The sequence below is a fragment of the Trichechus manatus genome, unplaced genomic scaffold (genome assembly GCF_000243295.1).
Source record: "Trichechus manatus latirostris isolate Lorelei unplaced genomic scaffold, TriManLat1.0 scaffold00147, whole genome shotgun sequence".
Taxonomy (NCBI): Eukaryota; Metazoa; Chordata; class Mammalia; order Sirenia; family Trichechidae; genus Trichechus; species Trichechus manatus.
The window spans coordinates 107,265-127,910 of record NW_004444083.1 but is presented as its reverse complement, the minus strand read 5'-3'; the positions used below and the strand labels follow the sequence as shown (position 1 = coordinate 127,910).

The following is a 20,646-nucleotide window of genomic DNA, read 5'->3' as shown; positions in this document are numbered from 1 at the left end:
ATGATGCATGACTGGAAGCATTTCCTTCCATTGTGCATGAGGTCACTATGAGTCGGGGCCTGCTTGACAGCAGCTACTAACAACAGCAATAAGCAAATAAATGTATAAAAAATAAGCACTGTAAGTATTCTGTGGAGCCCTGGTGGCACAGCGGTTAAGAGCTCTAGGCTGCCAAAAGTACTCTATGTAGTTTTTTTTTTTTTTTTTAATGTAAATTAAACAGCAACTGGATATCATTTATCACCTAGGCAGAGACTTTAAACTTGTAGCACCGGGTGTGTGGAGAGTTCTGGGCTGGGAGGGCGGAGTGTTGTTGGGTATTCTCATGCACTGCTGTCAGAATACAATGGAAACAACTTTTCTGGAGCACAGTTTGGCAATATGAATAAAAATTCTTTAGCCACGTGAATACTCTGACCTAGAAATTCTACATTACGAATGTGCCCTAAGGAAATAAGGATGTCCCCCAATATTTAGGAGACTCAGCACAGAATTGTTTCTATATAATATGGGAAAAACAGGAAAGAAAGTAAATGTCTAACAATAGGGTATTGGATGAGCAATTCATAGTCTTCCATACAATGGATACTCTGTAGCAATGAATAATTTTATAAAAGTGGATTTATTTTATAAAAGTGTGTGTATTTTCTTTAAAAATGCATCAAAATATCCTTCTCAAAAAGGATATTTATGAACCAAACCCATTGCTGTCGAATCGATTCCGACTCTTAGCAACCCTATATTTTTAAACAGAAAGCTATAAATAATATATACAATATAGACTCATTTTTATAAAAATATCTACTTGCTTCATTTAGGATGCATTCAGTTACAAGTAATAGAAAACTCAACTTAAGGTGGCTTCAACAAGCAACTTTATAGGTTCATGTAACGAGAAACTCCAGAAGGATAACAGGTTTAGGTGTTAGCTTAATTTAGCAGCTCAGACAGTTCTTTAAGGACCTAGTTTCTTTTCTATCTCTTTTTTTTTTTGCCTTCTGTAGCATCCACTTCACCCAAGGCTGGCTCCTCTGTGGTTGCAAGATGGCTGCCAACAGATCATAGCACCACTTTGTCCAAACCCAGAGACCTGTGAGTGCCTCTTCCACGGCATTGAGCAGGAGTCCTAGGCTTCCCTCTGATTGGACCATCTTGATCATGTGCCTCCCTGGGGCCAGGGGAATGTCATGCATTGATTGGCTTTGGTCTGGGTTGTGTGCTTGTCCCTAAAATAAACACTGTGTCAAGAGCATGAAATTATTGTAGTAATTTAGTTTAGTCAAATCAGGGCCCATACAGGGGATGGGGTAAATCCCACCAGAGCTGCAAGGATGCTCCACAATGGTGTGGGTTGAGGTGGGTGTTGAGAAGCTCATTCTGATATCCACCTCACCACAGAAAAAAGACTGGAAGGATGTCCCCAAATGTGTCAACAGTGGTTTTCTTCAAGCAGTGGAAATATGGGGAATTTTTCTTTTTTTCATCCTTACCTGTATTTGGAGACCTGGTGGTAGAGTGGTTAAGAGCATGCCTGCTAACCAAAAGGTCAGCAGTTCAAATCCACCAGTTGTTCCTTGGAAACCCTATGCGGCAGTTCTACTCTGTCTATAGGGTCACTGTGAGTCGGAATTAACTCAATGGCAAAGGGTTTTTTTTTTTTTTTTTGGTTTGTATTTATCTGTATTTTAAATTTTTGAAAACAAACACATATTACTTAAGTTAATTAAAAAAGAAACAAAAGCTATAAATATGAGGGAAAGCAGATATCTAACACTTGCACCAGAATTACAACCAGATTGCTCCTTAGAAGGGAGGATGGTGAGACTATGGCTCACTTACTTTGGACATGTCATCAGGAAAGACCAATTGCTGGAAAAGCACACCATGTTTGGTAGAGGGTCAGTGAAACGAGGGAAATCCTCAACGAGATGGATTGACATGGTGGCTGTTGCAATGGGCTCAAACACATCGAAGACCGTGAATTTGGTGCAGGACTGGGCAATGTTTAGTTCTATTATACAGAAGGTCTCCATGAGTTGGAGCCAACTTGGCAGAAACTAAAACAACAGCAATACTTGCAATGTAATTAGCAACTTGAGGAATTTAAGGCAGACCTCTTGGCAAATAAGAAGCACGAATTTTCAGAATGGCACCAACTGCGTCCTGCAGAAGCTTCTAACTGCCTTCCTCTTTCCTCTGTTGAAATTGTGGTCACTTCTAGAGACATAATTTAAGATCTTTGAAGGCTAGTCTAGTTTGAAACCATGGGTTTCCAGTGGTTTGAATTTTCCACTTATAATCTTAGGGTGAAGAAAACTTTTCAACCTTCTGTAGCGACACTTTCCCTTGTCCCTTTTAAACATCAGGAAGTGAGTTTTAACCCCAGAAGGGGTGTGGAGGGCAGGTACTTCTTGGCAGAGGGACCCCTGTGTGCAGAAGGAAGGCTGGGCCCAGGGTTCCTCCACTTCCTTCTTGGACAGAAGGCGCTGAGTATTCTTTCAGGAAGTGGCCGCCGCAGAGAGTCCTCGGTTTCTGCATGGTCCTGCAGTTCTCTGCACCGTGAACCACAGCGCGACACTGGCAGAAGTCACCTGCCCAAGGGGCCTTCAGAACCATATGCTCAGGGTCCTAGAGCATGTCCTGTGGGTTACTGCTGTGAGATGCGGAGTTTGGAAGTTCTTCCTAGGATTTGTAAAGAGGCTCTAGCTGTTCTCCCACACATTTTTCCTGGAAATGAGGACTAGCTATTCCACTGGCAGAAAAGATCCTGGCTGGTAAAATAAGGTAAGGTTGTCTCAGATTGGGCCAGCGGGTCTGTCATGGATTGAATTGTGTTCCCAAAAAATACGTGTATGAATTTGGCTAGGCCATGATTCCCAGTGTTGTGTGATTGTCCACCATTTTGTCATCTGATATGATTTTCCTATGTGTTGTAAATCCTATCTCTATGATGTTAATGAGACAGGATTAGAGGCAGTTACTTTAATGAGGCAGGACTCAATCTACAAGATCAGGTTGTGTCTTAAGCCCATCTCTTTTAAGATATAAAAGAGAAGTGAGCAGAGAGACATGGGAACCTCATACCACCAAGAAAGTAGTGCCAGGAGAAGAGCTCAACCTTTGGACCCAGGGTCCCTGCACTGAGAAGCTCCTAGTCCAGGGAATATTGATGACAAGGACCTTCCTCCAGAGCCAACAGAGAGAGAAAGCCTTCCCCTGGAGCTGATGCCCTGAATTTGGACTTCCAACCTAGTAGACTGTGAGAGAATAAACTTCCGTTTGTTGAAGCCATCCAATTGTGATATTTCTGTTTTAGCAGCACTAGATGACTAAGACGGGGATCTTATTCTCACTTCTTCCATTTCTGCTTGAGGTTGGTTCTTAGCTCTGCGTTTTCAGAAATTGATTTTATCTGACCATGCCCCCCTGGGCTATTCCATTGTGATGGCAAATAATAAGCTGGTATTTTAGTTCCGTGATGGGAGCTATGCTTACCGAAAGAATCAAAATGCTCTGGGTCGAGTGGTCAAGGCACTCCATTCTCAGTAGGAAAATACATGTGGGAGAGGAATGAGGCCAGAAGGCAGACGTTGGACTGTCTTAAGGAACCATTCTGTATTTCCCCCGGTCATCTTGACCACTCCACCAGAAAGTAAACTTCATGAGAGTAAAGATCTTGTCTGTCTTGTTCAATGTCCTACCCACACCATCTAGAACAGTCAGAGTACTCAACATATATGTGATGAATGAATGAACGAATGAGTGGAGGTCTGGCTAGCTTGATGGATAGATCCTTCTTATTTTTCAAGGGTCAGTGACCCATGGGAAGTCTTCCCTGATCCTTCCTGGAAGATCACACTCCCTCCTTTGGGCTTCTATAACATTTTAAACTAAGGCATTTAACCCATAGTACTGAAATTATTGAAGCCCTGGTGGCACAGTGGTTAAGAGCTCGGCTGCTAACCAAAAGGTCAGCAGTTTGAACCCACCAGCCGCTCCTTGGAAACCCTATGATGCAGTTCTACTCTGTCCTATAGGGTCGCTATGAGGCGGAATCTACTCGATGGCCATCAGTTTGGTTTTTTAGGTTATTGAAATTATTTACTCAGATACTTTTCTTTCCTGAAAGGCTATGAGCGCCACAAAGGCAAGGCATCTGCCTTATTTTTCAGGACTTCGAATCAGTTCATTTTGGTTCAACCCTCTGCTGAGAATTTGCATTATACATAAGAATCACTTGGGGATCTTGTTAAAATGTGGATTCTAATTCAGTCCATCCTTGGGGGAAATGCAAATCTTTAGCAGGGGGTCCTGTTATTTTTCCATTTAACTGTAGTCACTTTGCATAGTGCCTAGCATATAGTAGATACTCACTGAATAAAGTAGTAAAACTGTGGCAGCCTCATAAATATCTCTCAGCCTTTAGGACATGTAGTAAACCTATAAAAGCCAGAATCTGTGTGAGACAGAAACCTGTCAGAGAAGGAAAATTCAATCCACTAATAGAGAGTAATAGAAAAGTGGTAAGACTGCACCCTGTCAAAGGCAGAAAACTTTTGAGACCCAGAAAAACAAGGCAATCCTGTCGAGTTCTGGCTCTCATAGTTTTCACTGTACTTGTCAAATGGCTCAGAATATTACCTTAGTTAGGACCCCTTTGCTTCTTCAGTGTTGACGGTACATTAGTAAGTTCATACTCTTTGCTTTTCATTGCTTCTAATGGAACCAAAAAAACAAAACCAAACCCATTGCCACTGAGTCGATTCCAACTCATAGCAACATTATAGGACAGAGTAGACCCTATAGGACGAAGTAGAACTGCCCCACAGGATTTCCAAGGGTCAGCTGGTGGATTCCAACTGCCAACCTTTCAGTTAGCAGCCATAGCTCTTAACCACTGCACCATGAAGGCTCCACTGTATGGGAACAGCTACCTTCTATTTTCAGCTGTTATCCCAATATCTTATTAGTTGAATCCACAAATGTGCTGTACGGTTTCCAAGAATTACATTTCTGGGATCAGGCTGGTCACCCCCTCATGTTGCCAAGAAGGCACCTTAATCTCATCAGCAAACAATCTCCAAGTCCTAGGGTAGGGTGCATTTTTCCAGGAGGACCTCCTAGAGACACCACTTCCCTCCCTAAGAAGTGGATTCTTACAGCTCTGGTTACAGAAGCTGAAGCCCTTGGTCTGGTCCTCTCTTGTGGCCTGTGGTCTTCCCTCAGGTGCTGTAGTCCCCCAGATGGGTACCTTTGCTTTCTGACCAGGTCCCACTGCCTTGGAGTCCAGGTGGGGATTTGCTCGGTATCACTCTGACCACTCTGAAACAGCAAATGACCTCATGTGACCCCTAATTCTGGATCATCCAAAAAATATTTAATGTTCAGTATTCAGTGTTCAATAAAAATATTCAGTGTTTTGAGATCAGGAATCTAGGAAGTCAATGAAAACCCAGTGGATCACAACAGTCTGATCCACAATCGATCATGGAGACGGTGCAGGGCTGGGCAGTGTCGTTCCATTGTGCATGGGGTGGCCTTGAGTCAAGGGCCAGCTCTACAGCAGATGACAACAACAACAATGCAGGAAGTCAAGACATAGACTAAGTACAAACACATATTTAACAACAGGCTCAAAGTATGAAACAAAGGAGGATATTCAAGGAAGGTGAAATTGTCAATAACCAGAGACTTGTGATGTGAGCCCGATTTTTTGCAGAGTTTGCCACAGCCAAGGATTTCATGGTCTCTGTTAATTTAAGAGGCCTGAGCCCATGGATGTGCATGGCGTAAGTGGCCCAGGAGGTGGTGGGAAAGCAGTGAAACATTTTTATACCTGGGATAGGCTCCCCAGTTTAGGAAACTCAGAGTTCAATGGAAGGTTCTGTGGGTACTGGTGCAAGCCTCACTAGATCAGAGTGACAGAGCCGTGCATTTGTAGGGTACACACTACAGGACTAAGCATCCCAGCAGTTGTTCTCTTATCTAAGGTCCACCCTCCCCTCCCAGGAGCCCTTGCCTCCTGCACTCTGCTGTCACCTGGACCCATCCAGTTGTACTGCACACTGAGAAGTCCTTCAAAGACTGGTCATTTGTTCTGCGATGGGGTAGCTTCTCAAGCCTCATAGTCATTTAGGTCAAGCCCCAAAGTTGGCCCGGATCTACATCTTGCTATCTGTGCCCTTGAAACACAATTAGGTTATTTCTTGGTTGTTTCCTTTCTGCAGGCATCATTGACATGTTTGCCTTCATCTGATTTGTCCTTGTTTCCTATCCCCACTGCCAGCCTCACTTATGCAGTTGTGGTTTTCAAGAGGGCCTCATCACCTGCTTCTGTCTTCTTTAGTAAGAAGTCGTACTCAACTTTTTGGTGCCCTGGCTTTTCCCAGGAGGCTTCTCCTGCTGGCCCTGTGTCTGTCCTGTCTGGGATTCATTGCAATATTTCCCACCCTGGTTTTTCTTGCAAGAGAAGGAAGACACCTTCCCAGATCCTCTTCTTGGGAAAAGGAGAAGAAACGAACTTGCTTTATTCTAGCCAAAGATTTGTGGTTTCCATGCATTTTTTTTCCCCATTCAAAAAATGTGAAATTGCTCTATGTTTTTGCCGCCTGGCTCATAAGCTATACCACTGGTCATTTCCACCTGCACCCCTAACCAAATCAATGAAGTCAATTTCTTGAGGATGGAGGCGATGTTTCACTCACCTCTGCGGCCCAGCATCTAGCACAGTGCCTGACGCATAGTAGGTGTACTATAAAGGCTTATTTAATGAATGAATGAGTGAATGTTTAAATGGAGAAATTGGAATACAGGAATGGATTGAAAAAGTCTAGTTGATTGTAAATTATCTGATCATTCAAAAGTGGTTTGATGATAATGCAGCTGGGGGTTTTCAAAGTTAATTATTTTCTTTGTCACCAATACTTAGAATGCCACTTCTTTTGTAAAATACAAAACAAAGTTATAAATAATCTTTGCACAAATAGCATCAATAACAATAATATATTTTCTATTTGGGAATAAGTCTACTAAATGAAAAGATAAATGTACTCATCATATTTTAAGATAATCACAAAAATAAGTACTGAAACAGCCATATGATCTATAAATATAACTCAAAATCCTATGCCAATTCTAAAAGGCAAATATATATGATAATGAAAATAACAGAGAACTTTAATAACTTGGTGTAAATGGACTTTGCAATGGAAAAATGCAAGTCCATCCAACTGGTAATAGAATTTGCTGTGATTGGCGGGCTAATATCCCTGCCAAAAGAATGTATAAATATATAACCAGTTGCCATGGAGTCAACTTCGACTCATAACAACCCCATGTGTGCCAGAGTAGAACTGTGCTCCATGAGGTTTTCAGTGGCTGATTTTTTGGAAGCAGATCACCAAGCCCTTCTTCCGAGTCACCTCTGTGTGTACTCGAACTTCAAACCTTTTGGTTAACAGCTGAGCACGTTAACTCTTTGCACCACAGGCTTCTTGCAATTGAGAGAGATCAATTATACAGCAATTAAAGTTCCAGTGAACAACCAATTATTTATTAAGTACAAGTTCTCAAAGCAGGCAATAGGTTAAGGTATCCATGGATTTCCGTTTCAATTATAATAATTAAAATCACAGTTCTCAGGCTTAAAGAGCTGACTCTACAGAGCATGTACAATCAAATATAATGCGTGTCATGCCAAGACCCTTAATAAAGATGAGAGTATTTAGCTAAGCAGTATATATCATGCACAGATTCAAAATGGAGTTCTTTTCTTCAGTAAAATTAATCACAGTATATGTATACATATATACACATATATATGGTTAGCAAGAATAGCCGTAATTAAATTGTACTTTAATTTGAGGAAATAGAATTAAACCTGGCAGAAAGTTTACAGTCATCCCCTAAGCTAAATCAAACAGACGAAACTAAAATGCTTCTTGGAATCTGCTGATTGCAGCTTTGCCAAGAAAGAGTATTGACAGAACTTCTGGTTAATGGCTGATCTGCTGAGACAAGAGGTATATCCTGTTGCTTTAGGATGGGTGACTATTTTAACTGTGAACGGAAGAAAACCACTAACTTTGAAGTAGAGGGTGCCTACTAACAAAACAAGAAAGTTTATCATCTTGGCTGCTATGTGTTGCGTTATGAGCTTTAATAATACTAAGGTCATACATTGCCAAATTAACTTTTAACCAGTTTAATAATTTTAACAGTGCAACATTAAAATAATTAACTTCAGCATATTTCAAATGTAAATGTTACCAGATGAACTCAATAGAGACAAACCAGAAGACCAAAGAAAAATTCCTCTCAGATTCTGGGTAGTATTATTGACCAGAATTACATACTCAGCCACGTACAGATTGCTGTTTGCTCTTTGTGGTTTATTTACATAATATTGACCTCTGACATCTAGAGAGGTAGGGACGGGAGGAGAAAGGCCATCAGTTACCCGCCTGCCAGATAACTGTCCTAAGATCCAGGATTGTATAAGGCCCATGATAGCACAGACTTGGTGCTTGTTGGTTGCTGTGGTGTCCCCAACACTTAGAGCCGTGCTAGGGACACAAAGGTATTTGGAATTCACCAGCAGATTGAATAAATGTCCATCTGTTGAGCCTGCCACATTTGCTCCTTGGTTAGTCCCATGCCAATGCAGAGAACTCAATCCAAGTAGAATTGGATGACTACTTTATCTTAGCAAGTTTAACACTTGGGGTTCTCCAGAGAAACAGAACCAACAGGACATACATAATAGCATGGATATATATGGGATATATATGGAAATACACACACACAGAGTCCCTAGGTGGTATAAACAGTTAACATGCTTGACTGCTAAGTGAAAGGGTTGGCAGTTCGAGTCCACTCAGAGGCACCTCGGAAGAAAGGCCTGGCAATCTACTTCTGAAAATCCAGCCAGTGAAAACCCTATGGAGTACACTTCTACTCTGACACACATGGGGGTCTCCATGAGTCGGAGTCAATTCAGTGGCAACTGGTACAGGTAGGACAGAAGAGATTTATTTTAAGAATTTGGCTCATGTGATTGTGGGGGCTGGCAAGTCCAAAATCCATAGAGCAGGTCAGCAGGCTGGAATCTGCAGGAGTTGCTGCTGCAGTCTTGAGGCAGAATTTCTTCTCTGGGACACCTCAGTTTTTGCTCTTAAGGCCTTCAACTGATTGGGTGAGGCCCAGCCACATTAATCTTCTTAGCTGAAGTCAACCGATTGTAGATGGTAAGCAAAATAAAAAATATCTTCACAGCAACAACTAGTGTTTAATTAAATAACTGGATACTGTAGTTGCACAGTGGTTAAAGTACTCGGCTGCTAACCAAAAGGTTGGTGGTTTGAATCTACCAGCTGTTCCGAGGGAGAAAGATGTGGCAGTCTGCTTCCGTAAGTATTTACAGCCTTGGAAACCCTATGGGGCAGTTCTACTCTGTCCTATAGGGTGGCTATGAGTCAGAATCGACTCAGTGGCGATGGGTTTGGGGTTTTTTGTTTTGTTTTATAGCCTAGCCAAGCTGACACATAAAACTAACCATCACAGCCTGTGTACCAAAATTTCTTACAAATTCATTATTTAAGTTTCTATGAAGATTCATGGGATAAGTTATTTGTCATAGATGACATCATACCAAAGGAAAAAAAAAAAACCCAAACCCATTGCCGTCGAGTCAGTTTGGACTCATAGCAACCCTATAGGGCAGAGTAGAACTGTCCCATAGGATTTCCAAGGCTGTAATCTTTACGGAAGCAGATTGCCATAACTTTCTCCCACAGAGCGGCTGGTGGGTTTGACCCACCGACCTTTTGGTTAGCAGCCAAGTGCTCAACCACTGCGCCACCACGGCTCCTTCCACATCGTTATAGCTGGTATTAAACAGTCTCTTTCTGAAGTCCTGGAGTGACTCCTATGCCTTATTTCTATCGGTAGTGATACATTTTTGTTAAGGACAGTGAAATATGTCATTACATTGTATCCTCTGTTAATATAGATATTGTAGTTACTGTAATAAGTTGGGAGTCCCTGGCTAGTGCAAACTGTTAACGCACTTGGCTGCTAATCAAAAGGTTGGAGGTTCAGTTCCATCCAGAGGCGCCTCAGAAGAAAGACCTGGTGATCAACTTTCAAAAAATCAGCCATTAAAACCCTACGGAACACGGTTCTACTTTGGCACACGTGGGGGCACCATGAGTTGGAATGAACTAGATGGCGACTGGTTGGTTGGGTTAGGCCATAATTTAGGACCACACACACTTATCATTATTTAAATTATAAAATGTAAAGAGCTTCCTCGACATTATTAATAGCTACTCATTTTCCAAGCCTTCCCTCTTGACTGTTAATTTAGACTCTAGGTTTTGGATTCTTTTTCACCTTGTCCTTGTCTGTGGGCAGCCTGGTGTTTCAAAATCTCATTAATTCAGTAAAGATACATGTGCATATTATTTTTAAAGATGCGTTTTTAAACACCAAGTATTTTCGAAAAGGGCAAAGTTCTAGTAAAGCAAGGTAGAGGCTGTCTGGATTGACTGATTCTGTGAGTACTTAGAAGAACATCTGTAGATCAAATTTTTCTTCAGGAAAAAATATGGGAAAGGAAGCCAGAGAATTGTGTTTATATGAAAAAAGGCAGGTTAATGCTCAAAAAGTTTACTGCCTGGAAAACGACTCATGAGAAAAGCGTGTAATTTTTCTGTCTTCAGAAGACACAGGATATATCTAGAGAGGCTTTGGGACTTTGCCCAGTTTTCCACGCCTACGCAGTCTCCAGATGGTTAGCAATAAAAGCTAATACTTCGTAAGAGCTCATTCCGGTGTGGAGTGGCTGCGCTCAATGAACACCGATTCCCTCCCTTCCTTCCTGCTCCTTTTGTGGAGAATAACAGAGGGGACCACGGGGCTTCACTATACAAGTAAGTCCACGAGCAGAACAGAGGAACAGAGTATTTAAAGAGAAGGGGCATGATTACTAGGGAGGAGGAGAAGGTTGGATCACAGGGGCGGGAGGGTTTTAGGAGCCATTCTGGAAGTATCCACGTCTCACTGGCCTCCTGCCTGCAGCCACCGAGCGCCTGCCACCGTTTGTGAATTTCATTCTCGGTTGACAGGTTCTTCCCATCAGTGGCGAGTCAGTTACTGGCCTGGCTCACTGTGGGTGCCTGAGAAGGAAAGCCCCTCTTCAAAGATCAGAGATGTTTCCTCTTTTAGATTCTTGGTGCTGGGAGAAGTCTAGCGGTGACGCACCGGAAGCTATTCTCAGCTACCGGAAATGAGTGGAAACTGATGGCTGCTTTTTCCTGCTCGGCCTTTTTTATTTTTATTTTTTTAAGGAATGAAATTCACATACCTTAATATGCTGGTGTTAGGGACAAAAATGAAACAAAACAACAACAAAGCATGGTCTTGGAAATCGGAAGGCCTGGGGATGAAGCCAGGCCTCACCATTAACTAGCAACGCCCTGCACCCTTGGCCTTCTCCTCCCGTGAAGCAGGGATAAAGTTCCTGCGTTTTCTCTGCCTCTGTGGACTGCTGGGAGGATAGCCTGAGAGGGCTGTGGGGAGCCCTTCACAACCTTGAAATGCCAACTGGCATTAATGTGAGCCACCTGGCTTAGTGCTTTAGCAAGCAGGGCTTTGGAGTTTGCACAGTCTAGTCATGGACTTTTGCAGGGAGTGCTGGTGTGGCTGACTCTGATTTTGTCAGGGAAAAGCAAAACCAGTTGCTGTCAAGTCGATTGTGACTCATGGCAACCCCACATGTGTCAGAGTAGAACTGTGCTCCGTACGGTTTTCAGTGGCCGATTTTTCAGGAATAGATCACCAGGCTTTTCTTCCGAGGTGCCTCTGGGTGGACTCGAACCTCCAACCTTTTGATTAAGTCAAGTGGAAGAAACAGAATATAAATGCCGTGAAATACATAACAATAACCATTCCACCCCGGGCCTCCTTCATCAGGGCCGTTAGGGATATAATGCAGTTCTTTGCTGAAGCCTTTTGTCTCCAAGGGTCTTATTTCAAATTTGAAGTAGTATTTTGGGCTAAAAAGAAGCAGGTGTTCCCCATTTTAGAATTTCAAAAAAAGAGAAAGGATCTAAGAACTGTTGGTAGGTGGAGGTCATGTCTAGATGGGGGCTTCTCCTATGGGTTTGGTTGCCACAAACTCTGGATATGCAAATATATCTCTGTGAAGGACTGGGAATCAGAGACTGGGAAGTTCTTTCTGGCTGTAGGACCCTGAATAAATTGCTGATTTTTCTGAGGTCGCATAAATAAATGAAAGGCAATAAAACTTGCCCTCATTGATTTTGCAGATTTGCAACCCTCTTGGAGATTTCATGGGTACAATAAGTACTCTAAGCCACTCCTATGATCCACCCGCTGTTGTTGGGTCAATTCCAACCCATAGTGATCCTGTAGGACAGGGAGAACTGCCCCATAGGGTTTCCAAGGTTATAAATCTTTATGGAAGCAGACTGCCATATCTTTCTCTTGGGGAGCAGCTGGTGGGTTTGAACTTCCAACCTTTTGGTTAGCAGCCGAGCTCTTAACCACTGTGCCGCCAGGGCTTCTTCACTCCTGTGACAGTACTGCACATTTCTCCTTTGTCAGGCTGCCTGCCCTGTTGAGCTCCCATCAATGCTGCATCTGCACAGCTGGGCATCTTGGGTCTATTTTCAAAGCATGGGCTAATTTTAATCACGCAATGCCCCTTATCGTTTACAGGGTGAATTTTAATCCCTCAGAATGGAATTGAGCCCCGCCTCCCTAACATCTGCTCCTAGTCTTAGTCAGCTCAGTAGTCTCCAACATAAGCCTGCTGCTCTAACAAAACCCATCTATCTACTCAATGTCCCTGAACACACCTAGAATCTGCCCGGCTTCTCTCCCCTCCCCCCCTCATCTGACCCTGCTTTGCCCTAGTTTTCATCCTAGAAAGCCCCAATTCAAGTCTCACCTCCTCCAGGAAGCCTTCTCTGACTGCTTCCAGCCACTGTGATTGCTTCTATTTCTGAACTCCCCTCCGGTAGCGCACCTGGCTTTCGTACTCCTTTGGTAGATGAGTAAAACCAGGCCTGATGCCCTTGGTTATTGTTATCTATCTTATGACATTTATAGTCTGCTTCTTCCACTGGACAATAAGCTTCTTTATGTCAATAACTGTGTTTTATCACCTTACAAACTTATTGCTTAGGATTATGCATCGTATGTTTCAGTGCTCAATAAACAGTGGTTGAGTGTAAGGATGAAACACTGTGCCAAGTGAATTAGTATTCAACAAGGCATGGTTCCCTGAAACTATTTCAGATCTGGAAGGAAGGAGGTTTGGTGGTTTAGCCTTTATTATAGCTGCAGCTGCAGTATTCAGAAAAAAAAAAAAAAATGTCTTTCAAAATTTTATTCTAGAGGAAGCCCAGTGACAGCCATTGAATGCCCTATGGAGGGTTTTGCGTCTCAGTCCAGCTCACTGCAGTCCGGGGGGTTCCTGCTAAATGGAATAGCCTAGCATATGTGGGATGGTGACCCTGGCACAGGTGCAGGGAAGTCGTGGTGAGCAGGAGCGAGGAATCCAGCAGGGAAGCTGCAGACACTGGCCGGCCTTCTGGGCAGGCCAACATAATGGGGTGTAGGGAGCAAAACCACAAAATTGGGCATACAGCCATCAGATGGGCCACACCCAGCCACAGTGAACCCAGGAATGTGTGGTATTGGGAGACCAGGCAGACAGGGAGCTGTCCTCGTGGTGGGACTCTGGGGCTTGGAGACTAGATTTCATTCAGGCCCTGGAAGAGGACCTGGCAGGACAAGGCAGGTCCTGTGCTAGAGAGCTGGGAGTTCTACTCAGATCAGTGGGGCAAGGCTCAGGCACAGGGAATAAGATGAGAAGGTGATGGGCTGATGTCATGGATTGAATTATGTCCCCCAAAAATATGTGTATCAATTTGGCTAGGCCATGATTCCCAGTATTGTGTGACTGTCCACCATTTTGTCATCTGATGTGATTTTCCTATGAGTTGTAAATCCTACCTCTATGATGTTAATGAGGTGGGATATGTTAATGCGGCGGGACTCAGTCTACAAGATTGGATTGTGTCTTGAGCCAATCTCTTCTGAGATATAAAAGAAAGAAGTGAGCAGAGAGACAGGGGACTTCATACCACCAAGAAAGCGGTGCCAGGAACAGAGTGCATCCTTTGGATCCGGGGTTCCAGAGCGGAGAACCTCCTAGTCCAGGGGAAGATGGATAAGGACTTTTCTCCAGAGCCGGCAGAGAAAGCCTTCATCTAGAGATGATGCCCTGAATTTGGACTTCTAGCCTACTAGACTGTGAGAGAATAAACTTCTGTTTGTTAAATCTGTCCACTTGTGCTGTTTCTGTTACAGCAGCACTAGATGACTAAGACAGCTGAGGAGGGCAAATCTTTTCTCTCATTAAGGTTGTTACTTGTCGCAGCGGCGACGGTAATCGGGACGGCGAAGACAGTAACCAACTGCACAACTCTTACAGAGAAGTGGGGCCAGGAGGGTCACTCCGAGGAGTCGACGCCCACTTCAGTCCCAGGAGTTTATTTTATAGTCAATACAGCAATCAATAAGGCAATTAACAAAACAATGGGCTTTGAGTACGGGCAAGGAAGAAGGAATTCAGGTAAACAAGTCAATCAGTAAAGGGACAATAGGATTTGGGAGAACACATCCAGACAAGTCTCGACATGTTGGAGACAAGTCTCAACATGCTGTGCAGCATAGAGGCCTGTGGGGGCTGCAGTTGTCAATAGTACAGCCATGTTTAAATGGCATATATCCCCACAGTTACTATTGTTAGTTGCCATCCAGTAGGCTCCAACTCATGGCAACCTTACATATAACACAACAAAACATTGCCTAGTCCTGTACCATCTTCATGATCACTGGTATGTTTGAGCCCATTGTTGAGGCTGTTGTGTCAATCCATCTCACTGAGGATTTCTCTCGTTTCCACTGACCCTCTACTTTACCAACCATGATGTCCTTTTCTAGCAATTGGTCTTTCCTGATGACATGTCCAAAGTAAGCAAGCCAGAGTCTTGCCATCCTTACTTGTAAGGAGCATTCTGGTTGTGTTTCTTCTAAGACTGATTTGTTTGTTCTTCTGAGAGCCCCCAGTATATTCAGTATTCTTTGTCAACACCACGGTTTGAATGTATCAATTCTTCTTCTGTCTTCCTTTTTCGTTGTCCAGCTTTAGCGTGCGTATGCAGTAACTGAAAAAACCATAGCTTGGGTCAGGCATACTTTGTTGTCATGTGTATGGAGCAGTGGGTAAGGAGGAGGTATTTAACCCAAGTGAATATGCTTTTCTCTGTTTAATATCAAGGGGTTCTGTCTTAGTCATCTAGTGCTACTGTAACAGCAATACCACAAGGGGATGGCTTTAACAAACAGAAGTTTATTCTCTCACAGTCTAGTAGGCTAGAAGTCCAAATTCAGGGCATCAGCTCCAGGGGAAGGCTTTCTATGTCATCTCTGGAGGAAGGTCCTTGTCATCAATCTTCCCCTGAACTAGGAGCTTCTCCACACAGGAACCCTGGATCCAAAGGACACGCTCTGCTCCCAGCGCTGCTTTCTTAGTGGTATGAGGTCCCCTGTCTCTCCGCTCGATTCTCTCTTTTGTATCTCAAAAGAGATTGGCTCAAGACACAAACCAATCTTGTAGATTGAACCCTGCCTCATTAACATAACTGCTGCCTATCCAATCTCATTAACATCATAGAGGTAAGATTTACAACACATAGGAAAATCACATCAGATGAAAAAATGGTGGATAATCACACAATACTGGGAATCATGGCCTAACCAAATTGATACACATATTTTTTGGGGAACACAGTTCAATCCATGACAGTTCTTTCGTAAGATTTTGATTGAAAACTCTGCAGCAAAAAGAAAGCTTGACAGTGACTTTGACAATGAAAATGACCACTACAATTTCTATTCCTCTTTGGAGAGTTGGACAGTAGAAAAAACAAGTGCCTAGAGTTCAAAAGCATGACAATGGCACCAACAACCCATCAGCACAGGGAAAATTCTCCACAAACAGGGACAGAACAATACCTAGAAGGAGAAAAAAAAAAAAAAAAGGCCTCCAGTGAGGGATTTCATAGAGGCTATGGCATTTTAGACTCTCAAAAATTTGCAGTAGTTGTATCTCCATTGTCATATCTATATGCCCTTTGGGAAATCAGTACAATTTATTGTGTTTTTTCAGAGCCCATTTTATATATTTTGGAGTTGAGGGGATGTAATAAAGGAATAGAAACCCATTCAAGCTAGCTCACCTGATAGAGGAGTGTGTGATATTTTTAGAACCCAAGGATAGAAAATGTTGAGCACCCTAGTGGAGCAGATGGCCAGAAGCCAAGGTTGTTCGCTTTGTCTTGCAAGGACTTCTGACGTTTCTCAGGGGCCTAGTGGTCTCCCTCATCCTTGCTTCCCTCTGTTTCTCTCCTGCCTCTCTCTCTCTGTCCCTTCCTTCTACTTGCCCACCTCTCAGCATGACTGGCAGGCCACTTATGTGACACTTGGACTACATTCTCTGTGTGCCTTGGGTAAATTTTTTTTTTTTTAGATCTTTTTTTTTCCTTTTAATTGTTTTATTGTGGTAAATATATATATAAATATATATAAGCATTTACCAATTCAACATTGGGTTTAAATTTGTTGTTGTTATTAGGTGCTGCCAAGTCGATTTCAACTCATAGTAACCCCATATGACAGAGTAGAGCTGCCCCATAGAATTTTCTAGGCTGTAATCTTTATGGGGGAGCCCTGGTGGCACAGTGGTTAAGAGCTCGGCTGCTAACCAAAAAGTCGATGGTTTGAATCCAACAGCTGATCGTTGGAAACCCTATGGGGCAGCTCTACTCTGTCCTATAGGGTCGCTATGAGTCGGAATCGTCTGGACGGCAATGGGTTTGGTTTTTGGTTTTGGTAATTTTTATGGGAGCAGATCGCCAGGTCTTTCTCCCATGGAGCCAATGGGTGGGTTCAAACCACCAACCTTTGGGTTAGCAGTTGAGTGCTTAACCATTGCACTACCAGGGCTCCTTCAATTCAACATTTTTTACATGCACAATTCAGTGACATTGGTTATTTTATCATGTTGTCCAGCCATGACCACCAGCAGTTTCCAAATTATTCCACCACCTTTAACAGAAACTCAGTGCAGCCTAAGGGAAGCCTCCCCCTTTCCTCACCCCTCCAGCCCCTGGTAACCACCCATGAACTTTGGTCTCTATGTATTTGCCTATTTCCTATAAGTGAGACCATAGAACAATACAATATTTGTCCTTTTGCGACTGACTTATTTCACACAGCATGATGTTTTCAATATTCATCCATGTTGCAGCATATATCAAGATTTTATTTTTCTTTATGGCTGAGGAATATTCCGTTGAATGGATATACCACATTTTGTTTATACATTCATCTGATGATGGACATTTGGGTCAGATTTTTGAGAGAGACTCTGATGGACACAGCACAGTCTATGGACCGGTTTTCCACGGTGCAGTTGATACCCTGGGGTCCAATCAACTTTGATGGGGGAGGAGGTGATATGACAGGTCCTGAGGTTAGAGCAAGGTAGCAAGGGCCATGGTGTGGCTGAACACCTAGGATGAGGTGTAAGTGGGGAGGCAATGGTTGGTATCTCTGCCATGAATGTTCATGTAAAAACAACAACAATACTGTAATTTGGGGGTTCCCCAGGCTGCCAAACAGCGTGCCATTCATTACTGAGCTGCTTGAGAAGGTTTTATGAAGCCTCTGTGCATGCCTTACCCATTTGGTGGTCACAGAGATCTTAGTCATCTTCTGGATATGCGGTCTTTCAATGTCTTAAACACAGAAACAATATTATCACCAGCTTCCTGTAAACGATCCAGTTGGCTGGTCAAATGACATTGGCCAAAGAAGAAACCTGAGAACACATTCGTGTGGTGTCGTAGTGGTTGACGGAGTGGGTTCTGGAGTTGTCCTCCTCCTGAATTCAAATTCTGGTCCCATTCTGTAATGACCATATGGCCTTGGGCAAGTTATCTAAACTCTCTAAGGCTCAGTTTCCCCATTTGTGAAAAGTACATAATAAAACCATCTGGTGGAAAAGAAAATATACCCCAGTTAGGGAGGAATGTACTCTGAGAACAGTTTTGACCCTAGAAAGTACTATGTAAATGTTAGTCATGGTTGCCATTATTGTTAGTCACCCTTTCAAATCTTTGTGCCCCTTGGGCTCAACTCTCTGAGTCAATGACTTCTACTTCTTTGACTTCCCTGCATTCCTCATGCTCTTGCTCGGAATACTTTCCCAGAACTTTGCATGTACTAATTGGTAACAAGTGCTTGGTGGTTAATCGATTGACTTTCAGAATGTTGTGCTTTAAGCTCTGAATTGAAAATGTTGTCACAGTTAAAGATGGAAAAGGATACATGAGCAGAAAAAACCTGACCTGATTTTGAGCAATTTGCCGAGTACTCAGAGTATCTCTTCCAAATCTTCCTTTTGTAAGACCCCAGATGGTTTCTCCAGCTCCTTTGATCCCTACCAATACTATCTAAAATTGTCATCCTTTATATGGAAGCACAGACAATCTGTTCCACGAGACTGACAGCAAGATCCCATGCCAAGAGAGCTGGAAAACCATGCAAGCAGCTTTCACACAGATTCACTCTTCCTTGTTTTTTTCTTCTCCAGGAGCCCAGATAGCATGAAGACCATGAACTTGTCTTCTGAGCACTGCAACATCTCGGACTGGCTCAGGCTAGAAGCAACGGTGAAGGCCTCTATATATGTGGTTGCTTTCTCCTTTGCCACATTCATCACTATCATTGTTATCGCGATAGTGTCACAGAATTTGAAACTGAGGAAAGAGATCCGGTACATTCTCCTTTGTCACCATCTCCTGTGCGTCTCCTCCTACTGTGGCCTGGGAATTGTTTTCCAAGGAATGCGGGCACTGCTGGCCAACAGCCCACTGCTGATATGCTGGGTGGTGTTTGGGGCACAGCTGAGTGTTGGAGAAGGGATTCTCTTCACTCTGGCCTTGATGGCTGTCAACACTTACCTGGCAATTTGCTGGCCATTGCGATCTCTGTCCCTTGTCAGTTCAGTTAAGTACAGGATTCTGGCCGGGACTTGGACCACCATTATACTCAAGAATGTTTGCTTATTCCTCATGGAGGGCACTAGCCCCACTGCAGTTGCTGTTTTACAATCAGAGCCCCTTTGCCCTGTGATCTTGAATGGCACTCCTGCGAGAGTCATCGGCATCGTTCTCCTTTTCCTTCTTTTGTCTGTCATTCTTGTAAGTTACTCCCTGATTTACCAGGAAGGGAAACGGGCTGGCCATTTTAATAGATCAAATATCAAAGCAAGGAAAACGGTCTTTATTCATTTAGTGCAGATGGGCTTACATGTAGTACCCACCCTAGTATTCATAGGTTTGGGGAAGATGTGTGGGGTGTTTTTCTTTGCTTTAAATCTGGTGCTTTTTGGCATCTTTGCATTTGCCCAGTGTTTCAACCCTCTAATCTATGGGCTCCGGAATAGAGAGCTGCAAAGCAGATTACATCGTTGGATGTGCTGTCAGCTGTGATATGGTCACATGATAAACAGCAGAGGGCTAGTTTAAACAAATATCCAGCCATTTTGAATCAATAACTCTAGTCCAGATGGACACATCAGCTAAGATTGAGGACCTGCCTTTTACTCAACCTAAAAATGGTGCCTTGACTTGATTTTGAAAGCAATATAAGTCAAATTTATTTGTTTGGCGTACAAACTTCCTTCCTGCATATACTGAATTGGTCTCCGTGAAACCACTTTACATCTTTAATTCAAAACCCAGATCAGCATTCTTGGCAGCATGTCCTACTATGCTTGAGTAGTAAGGGAAGGCAAGTTAGGCAGCTTTTGAGAATGCATTTATACCCTTCTATCAATTAGGGTTAGGTTTGGCTGCATATAATAACAAAAACAGTAACAAAATAACAGTGACTTTAAAAGACAGAGATTAATTTTTTTTCTAAAATTAAAGAAATCCAGAGATAAACAATCCAGGCCTATGTGGCAGCTCTGTGGTCAACAGGCTAGTTCTTTTCTACTTTGCCATGATTAGTGTTCTACCTCATGATCCAAAATGGCTGTCAGTGCACCTGTCATCACATCCACACTCCAGCCAACCGAAAGGAGGAAGGGGAAAAGAAAGATCTGTACCCTCCTTCTAAAGATACTTTCTAGAAGTTACAGAAGACACTTTTGCTTACATCTACCTTAAGATGATCATCATAAAAGTGTACTGTATGAGAAATTAGGGGTGGAAAGGAGGAGTGTGCTGTCACAGTATAGGGAAAGCAGTTAGGGTCACATAACAATGTTTGTACAAATTTTTGTATGAGAGACTGACTTGAAACGTAAACTTTCACCTAAACTACAACAATAAACAAACAAACAAAAAAAGCTGTACTCCGCGTTTCCATATGATATACAAATAGAGTTAACTGTTGAGGATTCAGAAAACCCTAAGTGTGTTATATAAACATCTCTCAAAGAGAATGACCTCAATAAGGAGAACACTGAACTGATTTAAA

The 20,646-nt window shown here is 42.9% G+C and overlaps 1 protein-coding gene across 1 annotated transcript; it reads left to right on the top strand.

Annotated features, from left to right (window-relative positions):
- Positions 1–2,655: 2,655 nt before the first annotated feature.
- LOC111822269 (probable G-protein coupled receptor 148) lies at positions 2,656–20,108 on the top strand. The gene is made up of 2 exons (XM_023740112.1): positions 2,656–2,784; positions 18,752–20,108. Exon 2 carries the CDS (start codon positions 18,765–18,767, stop codon positions 19,650–19,652), a length of 888 nt encoding a protein of 295 aa, XP_023595880.1. The 5' UTR covers positions 2,656–2,784; positions 18,752–18,764; the 3' UTR covers positions 19,653–20,108.
- The last annotated feature ends 538 nt before the right edge of the window (positions 20,109–20,646 follow it).